Here is an 8,849-nt window from a genome sequence, read left to right as displayed (position 1 = left end):
TTTTTTGTGATTGTTTACTATTTTGAGATAGTGTGTATTTTTTATTTTGTGAGCTGTAATAATCGGTGACACCATCAGAAACATCTGGAAGTCATCCTCACACTCTCTGCATGTTTCTACCAACCTGCTTCTTCAGCCTTGACCTCTTCTTGCTGTTCTACTTGTCATATCTTTCTACTATTTCAGCGATTATTGACAATTATTTTCTACATTCCAAAGAAAAGAAACAGCAAACAGTTCTGCATATTAGTGCCTTTCGTCTGTTTTTAATACAGTTCGCTGACAGATTTGAAGTTTCTAATGCTGCTCAGTCTTTTGTTATGCTCAATATGTTGGCAGAAAGTTAAATGCATGCATAAATACATAGCAAATCAGCTTTGGCTTTCATTTCCAATAGTTAAAGTTATGTACAGATGTCCAGCTCTGGAAACTTCAAAGGGAGAAGATGTCAGATCATTGAAGGCCTTTCACACCAACATTCAAAGCAGGGGACTTCCACATCAGAGTTCAATCAATACAATTAGAATTAAAAACATTACAGCAGTAGAAAAGCATTGTATGTTGTTATGTGAGGCTAAATTACCATTATTTTGAATAGAATCTGGTGGCATCAGAGTGAGCAGTATAATGACTGTTTTATAAAGAGTTTTACTCTAACAAAGAGGTCTCTGTCTTTCTGAAGTGCTGTCAGACACTTAGACTGTTTTTAACCACAGTGCTGTGAAAAAGTATGAGTCTCTTTTCTGATTTCTGTTTTTGTACATTCGTGCTAGACTGGATATGTGTTGCAGATATCTGTAATTCAATTTTGCCTAGTCAAAAAGAACATTTCAGATATCCGCAAATGCATTCTGCCTATCCACAATTGTCATTTCAGATATCTACAATGTCATTTTTTTGCTATTCATTTGTACAGGGTTTCTCATTACAGATATCTACAATGTCATTTTGAATATCCACAATGTGAATTATGGATATCTGCTACTGAATTGTAGATATTTGTAATTCCAATTCAAGATATCTCTAATTACATTTGCATTTGCGGATATCTGAAATGTTCTTTTTGACTAGGCGAAATTGAATTACAGATATCTTGAATTAAAAATTCCAACTATTCAAAATGTAATTACGACTAGTCAGAAAGATGCTGTTGATATCTACAATGTTATTTCCAGATAGTCAAACTTAGCTTATAAATGTTAAAATGGCTGGTCATATGCATCGTGCCACAGGGGCGATCCTGTCAGACAAGAGGGCGGAGCTTTCAGGAGGCAGGACAGTACATTAAATTGGTAGCATGGACAGGGAACGGTGGATAATAAGACAGGGAAACATTAGGGAGAAATCTTAACTATTTTCATTCCCACACAGATGAACCCCAATCATACTTGTAGGTTTACAGGAGTTTTGTGTATGTTTGTGAAGGCAGCATCAGGCCCTATTTGGCTGGCAGTTCAAGGTGAATGCCTGTGCCTCTGTGATGTGAAACCTTTGCTTTGAATGTAACTGAGGCCTTTCTGGAAGATGATGTGATCCCTGTCTGTGCTGGCAGGAAAAGGATGAGAGGAGCCAGCAGAGGATGACAGCACATCTTGTGTGTTTGGAGTAGAATTGGGAGGTATTCGTTTTTCTCATACCATCATACCCTCCCAAAATTTTACCATGGAATATGGTATGACCGGTCAGTGTTCAAAGATCACATTATACAGGCAGTTGTTGCCATGCAACTGTAAGTACAGCGAGCAGAGTGCCCTTCCACAGGCTTTCATTAAATCCTTTATCTAAATGCTTCAAGTCTAAAACAAAACACCTTTCATAGGGCAAGCTTTACAGAAGCTCTGGAAGTGATTTAGAATAGAAGAATTGTTCCTATAACCTTGTAAAGCAGATGGATACATCCGTTTCCATGTTTCTCACTGGCGAATCCATCTTGCAAAGCTCCCATCTGAACCATTTGGGCCCGGTTAGAAAGTGACAGGACCAATCAGCGATGAGGGGCAGTACTTTCAGGTGTGGCAGAGTCGTAACGTAAACAAGCAACAACATGAGGAGGGTGCAATTATGGCGGAAGAGATTAGCGTGGATGCTGCTAAAGCATCAGTTTTATCAGAAGTTAATGACATTTCTTTGTTAAAATAAGAACAAAGAGCAGCAGTGAGTTGTTTTCTTTTCAAAAACGTCAAAAGTCATGTACTGACATGTCTACAGTCGCCATGGTTCGCGTTTTGCAGTTCTCTATGGAGTTCACTCCTCTGTAGCGGCTACGTCAAGTGTTTTGTTTCTCTGATTGGCCTGTAAAGATGTGACAGACAGCACATTCATCCAATCACCCTCCGAGTTTTTTTCAAAGGCTCTGCCCTTTCCCGAACGCTGTCTATGAGAGGTTTACAGGATCAGGTTATTGTTCTTACACTTAACATGTAAAGACAGAGGAGCTACCTAAGTTCTCTCTTTCCTCCCTGATTTAAGATGAGGATGATAATTAGCTATCATCATTCCGATTCTGGGAAAGTGAAGTAAAGTTTCACATTCTTTAAAAAAAAATCAGATAGGCCTTTACTGTTATATTGTTGTACTTCCATGTTGTTTTTTACTCGGTCCAGCCGCTGGATGCTCATGACAACGTCACCGAATATTTCAGAACCTAAAATAACCACCAAGCACCAATAACGTTCATCTACATTTCACATGAGAAGGAACAAAAAGATTAAATGCTTTTTAAAACCTATGATAGTTTTAATTGTGTCTGACATTGCTGCTGCAGGGTTATTAATGAACTTTATCATTTCACATGACTGATCTAAACCCAGAAAGAAGAATTAAAGTGTTTTAAACTCATGTTGGATCACATTAAAGCCACTGGTGCACGTTTAACAGTTTGACTGGAGAGGACCACCGTGGTGCCTGCCGTGCCGTTTTGTGCCGTGCCGAGGATGTATGCGTTGGTATTTATGCATGCTTGGTGTTTGCAAAATTAGCAGAACATCATTAACAGAATTTCTTTGATGACTTTTAAAGCATCTTCACACACAGGCAGTGGTGCTGCTGGTGAAAACACACTCTGGTATTAACTATAAAAGTGTGCTTATTAAGCAGCACCATCTTTATGACGGTAATCAAAGTGATGCTGTGGCTTTCTATTCATAACCTGGTATATAGTATTACTGTATTACCACCTATTCCTGATGCATTTGCATGCCGTGCTCTCTTACACCTCTTCAACACCATAATGCAAAGTGAATAAACCCTGATGTCTCATCAGTAAAAATATAAAAAGGTGCAATGATGGCAGAGTTTTGTTCCAGTGCTGTTGTGGAGAGGCACTCTGAAAAGGCTAAAGAACAACCAGAGCTTGTCAGCTGTAGGAATAAATACTATTGTTGTCTTCTTTCCTTAAATGTGGACACTCCAGCTTGTTTCACAACTGCAGACCATTGGAACAACTCCAAAACTTTCTCTATCTACTCATTTGAGCATAAAGTGTGTCATAGAGTTAGAGGTTTAAAAAACTGGAACTGCCCTCTGACATGAGAGTTCTGTTTGCTGTCAGAATAATGAATGGTTCAGTGTAAAGAGCTCGATGTGAAGGTTTATCTTATCAAGACGACGTAGCAGCCCAGCTGTGCCTGCAGAGGAATCACTCTCAACATGCAGTTCCAGTTTTTCTGTCAAAAATCTGATTTTTCATTTAATTCGTAGCTGTGAACAGCAGCTGTTGGATGAAAAGTGGCTCACATGTTAGAATAACGGAGATGCTTTTCTGTACATGCACAATATAATGTGATGAATTTCTTCAGCAACAGCTTTTATTTTTTTAAATGTCATATGGATATTTTGATGCAGCTAATTCAGCTGCTTGCTCATTTTACCGTGGATTTTCTGCAGCATGCAGCTGTATTTTAGAAGACAGAAGGCTTCAAATGAAAGGAAGTTGGATTGGACTGAGAATATAAGGACCCACTGACTCTTTTTCCCCAAGTTTGAAGCATGCTCAAGGATTCATCCATGCCTGCAGATCAAATCAGCAACCCTTCAGTTTGCAGATATCCCACTCTGTCTGAAAGGTTTAGTATAAGTAAATAAAGGAGAGGAAAAAGGTGAAGGTGTATTTTAAAGTTGGTGAGTTAATGCAAACGGATTGCAGAAAGCTCTGCAGCAAAACTTGATGAGAGTTTTGGAGGAAAATAACCCAAGTTTTCTGATGATTTTCCACTTTTAACAAAAACCTTTAACTCACAAATCTTCAAGTTAAGAAACTCCAGAACTATCTGTGTTTATGGACTAAATGACTCTTATCTTTTTGGCTCATTGTCCTGAGAGCTCCCCCTATTGGCTGCAGTTCTATCTACACATAAAAAAGCACATTGATAAAAACAGCAGAACCACAACAGAGTCGGATAAAACAAGCTCTTTTATTATAATATTCAGATTTTTTGGCATTTTATATATATATTTATATTTATATTTTCATATTTAGGCTTATTTTACAATTGAGACATTAACTTTGAGACAAACATTGGTTTACATCACTTTGTAAAAAAAAAGTGCTTCCTTTTTCCTCGCTGACACAAATCATCACCTTTCAATGTTTTTCTCTACGGAGCGATGACAAGTGGATCAGCTAGAGGTCCAAGGTCATCTCAGAGGATCAGAAGGCACTGTGTGTGTGTGGGTGTGTATGTGTGTCGGGGTGTGTGTGGTGTGTGGAAGAGACATGTTGCATAGAAACCCTTTTCACATTGTTTTTGTTTTTAAATCAGCAACACATGAAGGTTTTTCTGTACAGCTCTGTGCTTCATTTGATTATTAATAGTGCATACAAGAAGAAATCTGCTCTAACCGTCACAGTCCTCTTAAAACAAACATCTACAAGTCTGCAGGATTTCAGATTAAAGCCTTTGCTGATTTTTTTCTCCATCCAAATCATCTGGAGATGAAGCAGCAGGTCTGGAGATGTTTGCTTTTCACTGGATGGTGACGTAAAGCTGAAGGTACCACAGTTTTCATTCCAGTCATTGCTTTTGAGTATGTTTTATTATTACTACTATAATCATTATTCACTTTGGCATTTCATCACCAGATGCAACTCTAGTGGATAAATTATCTTTATATAAAATTAAAAGCACAAATTCTCTGCTAATATTTCAGGGAACAGACAGAGAAAAGCTGCCTTGTTCTGAGCAGGAAGGATGATGCAATTAATGTCACAACTCAAAAGTTGAGATGCATTTTGTAAACTCTGCAAGATTTATACGGCTGAACAGCTTTTACTCCTTGTGCATGGGAATAAAATGAAAGTTTGAAGATCTTAGGGCAGCTCAAACTTTTAACCAAAGTTGGCTGAATATTGAGATGACTTTTACTGGATGTTTTCTTTCAATTTGATGGGTTTTTTTGTCTCTTAAAGATTGCTGCACAAATGTCTCTGCAGGCTCTCATTCATTCTGCAGGTAACTGGACTGGGTTAGGTTCTCCAGGATGTTTCACCTCTCCTCCATCCGCTCTGAGAACTGAACTAAAGATTGAAACCTTTTGGAGGAGAGGCAAGCATCCTCAAGAACTTTAAGTCTTGTTTGTTGAAATTTGGATAAGACAGCTGCACAGCTAACACTCTGCCTTAACATTATCATGTGTCTCCATCCTTTTACATACCATCAAACAGATCTGTATATACTACCAACGCTCATCCATGAGGAACAACAGAAGAAAACAAACATAAATCCATAAACGTACACAGTTAAGCCTATATGCAAGCAGCGTGCACTTTGCATTTCATAGCTCTATAAAGTCACACAAGGAGAGGATATGGAGATGTACAAAACATAACAACTGCATGCACAACAGGCTGATTCTGGATCATCTCCACCGTGCCCTACCTTAGCTGCACTGATATGTGAGTAGAGTGTGTGGTGCACACAGTCTGTATGGGAATAAGGCACAGAAACAACCAGTCCTCTGTTGTGTGGATCGGCAGGAGAACGAGCTTATCGGCTTTTGCACCAAAGTTTTCAAAGGCACATGAACACGGCAAAAAAAGAAGGTAATACACAAGTCTCAACAAGTCAGCTCATCTTTTACAAAGTCCACAAAAGTCTGATTTTCTCCAAGGATGTGAAGGTGACATGAAGTGTCCAGTTTAATGTTTACAGGATGTTTCAGCATCAGGCGTCACTTTCTGTCCAGTTTTATGATCTGACACTTTTTTTCTGGAATGTTCTTGAAAAAGGAGAAACTGTCTGTGGCTCCAGAGAGTTCTTGTTTATAAATATAAATTCTCACAGAGGTTTCACACAGTGGTTCTCAGCTGATCTCGCCTCAGGACCCACCACCACCCCTTTAATGAGAACCCAGATTTCCCCAGATTTAACCACTCAGACTTATTTAATGAAAATTGCTGCAATTTGGACCTTAGATGGAACAAAATATTTGATTGAAGAGACAGGAAAAAACATAAATGTTTAAAAATGCATCATTGAAGAAGTCCTGGGAGGAAATCCATGCATAAATTTACAAAAGTATTTTCACCTGTTTGCCAGCATAGCACACACATTTGGTTTGTCCTCTAGAGATCTTGAGAAATAAAAACATTATCATTGGAGAATCAGATTTGTTATCCCAAAATAAGAGATTAAAAAGTCAAGATCTCAAGAAAACACCCCAAACTTACTCATCACTGCACATCTGAGTTTTATAAAATTCTTAGACTCTTTGCCACATTTTTACGCACAATTTATGACCCACTCAAAACATCTCCATGACCGATTTGGGGTTCAGACCCACCAGTTGAGAACCACTAATTTAAAGTACGTTCCAGAATCAGGCGCCACTTTCTGTCCAGTTATGTAATCTGACACTTTTTCTGGAATATTCCTGTCCGGAGAGTTCTTATTTCTTACAACTGCAGTGGTTAATTTGAAGAGAAATTGGCGTTTCAGACTCCATGGAAGTCAAACTGATGTTTTTTTCAGCTGCCTGTCTCTCCTCTCAGCTCTCAGTCCCACAGAGCACACGCGTGAGTGTGGGTTTAAATCCAGCAGTGTACCTCCAGTCTGCTCCATGCAGTCCGGCACAGTAATCTCTCAGCTGCCCATGGGCTTGAACGATCCATCCGGCAGTTGTCTGAAGATGCCCCGTAACGTGTCCAGCTCGCGGGTCAGATGCTCCACCCTCCGCCTCAGTCTGTCGTTGTCGGTGGTGAGCTCCACCACCTTCTGCTGCGTCTCCATGTTGCGCATCTTTGCCTTGTCCCTGCTTTTACGCACGGCCACATTGTTGCGCTCTCGCCTCAGCCGGTACTCAGGGCTGTTTTTGTCGACGTGCTTCTTGGATTTGCTGCCTGCCCGCTGGTGCTCCAGCAGCTTCATGGCACCCTGCTGCGGGTGCTGGTGAGGGTGCTGGTGATGATGATGGTGCTGGTGCGGGCTGGGCACCGGGGTCGGCGGAGGGGTCGGGTGTCCCGGCTGGAGGTGCATGGTCGTCTGCGCGCAATGCGCTATCTGGTACTGAAGGTGCGGCTGCTGCTGCTGCGCGTGCTGGGAGTACTGCTGGGAATGTGGGAGGTGGTAGTTGGGAGGCATGCCCGGATTCAGATCCTCGTCGTCCCGGGGCTCCTGTTTGATGGCCACAGGTCTGATGCGCTGTGGGTTGTGCTCGTAAAGTGGCTCCAGCTTGGAGTCCATGTAGTTGGACATGTAGAGCTGCTGGGGTCCCGGGCCACACGGCAAAGAGTCGTACTCTCCGTTCATGATCTTAAGCTTGTCCTGCCGGGAGCTGTGGTGGAACAGGTCTGCCAGGAAGTCGTCGTTAAAAGCTGCAGGGTCGATGTAAGCGCTCAGGTCGATGGAGGTCTCGTTGTCTCCAATCTCACCACCGAGGTCTGCCGGGTCTCTATAGCCGGAGGGGGGCTGCTGGCCGTGAGTCAGGCTGCTCATGAGGGGCCGTGGCGCGACCTCGTACAGGTTAGAGAGCTCCATGGAGAATCTAAACCCGGGCATGCATGGCGAGGAGCTCCGGGAATCCAGTTTGGATAAAGTCAGATGGTGTGTGAGGTCCTCGGGTCATAAACCCGCAGACAGGCTCAGACTTCCTCTGCTGGAGCTCTGACAGAGTGGAAGAGGTTCTTATTTCTAACACAGGGCAGAGAGGAGAGAGGGAGGGCTGCAGGCTCAATGATATCTCTGCTCAGTAAACTCTGAGCTGTCAAACTGCTCCTATATAAGCAGGAGGAGGGAGTGGGCGGAGGCACGCGCTCAGCACTGACTCCAGCCGTGGAGTTAACCCGTAGTCAACATTCTGCATGCTGGAATTAAATGTTAATGACGCCCCGTGTTAGGCAGGGGCAGCCCCTCTGCATGAACTCCGTTTGGAAATCTCTGATGTCATTAGGATGGACGAGAGTGAGACCCACTGGAGCAGGAGCAGCTTCCTGACTTCACTGCGTTTACGCGTCTTTTTGCACAAGTGTGTCTAACATAAGTAACTTTTTTTCCTGCGCGCGCTGCAGGATATATTCATGATCAGTCTCATAAAGCCACAGGCGCCATTCATTCCACTGTAAAGCTGAATGTGTCTGCCCTCAGGCACTCACACATCCAGGTGACAGACTGTTATCTCCCAGCGGCAACGATCACACACAGCAGGTTACTGCGTTTATGAGCCTCTGGAGTCACGAATCATCGCGAGATAAGCTCTGACGAATCCAACAGAGGGTTCTGATGAATGACAGTTTTCAAAACTTCAGTTTGATTTCTGTTTCATCGTAAAAGAATTATTCATAAAAACATATCAGATGTAACTATACTTTAACATAGTGGGGAGGTTCACATCAGGGCTGTGGGTTGACTCAGGAG

General features: G+C 42.0%; 1 protein-coding gene across 1 annotated transcript; it reads right to left on the bottom strand.

Annotated features, from left to right (window-relative positions):
- Positions 1-4,399: 4,399 nt before the first annotated feature.
- On the bottom strand, positions 4,400-8,172 carry cebpa (CCAAT enhancer binding protein alpha). The gene has a single exon (XM_041791996.1). It carries the CDS (start codon positions 7,992-7,994, stop codon positions 7,080-7,082), a length of 915 nt encoding a protein of 304 aa, XP_041647930.1. The 5' UTR covers positions 7,995-8,172; the 3' UTR covers positions 4,400-7,079.
- Positions 8,173-8,849: the final 677 nt, after the last annotated feature.

This window comes from Cheilinus undulatus, linkage group 1 (genome assembly GCF_018320785.1).
Source record: "Cheilinus undulatus linkage group 1, ASM1832078v1, whole genome shotgun sequence".
Taxonomy (NCBI): domain Eukaryota; kingdom Metazoa; phylum Chordata; class Actinopteri; order Labriformes; family Labridae; genus Cheilinus; species Cheilinus undulatus.
The sequence above is the reverse complement of the archived record's forward strand: the minus strand, read 5'-3'. Positions and strand labels throughout refer to the sequence as shown.

Excerpts from the sequence above, each read along its gene's own strand:
- cebpa (XM_041791996.1), bottom strand. The coding sequence starts at position 7,994 with ATGCCCGGGTTTAGATTCTCCATGGAGCTCTCTAACCTGTACGAGGTC.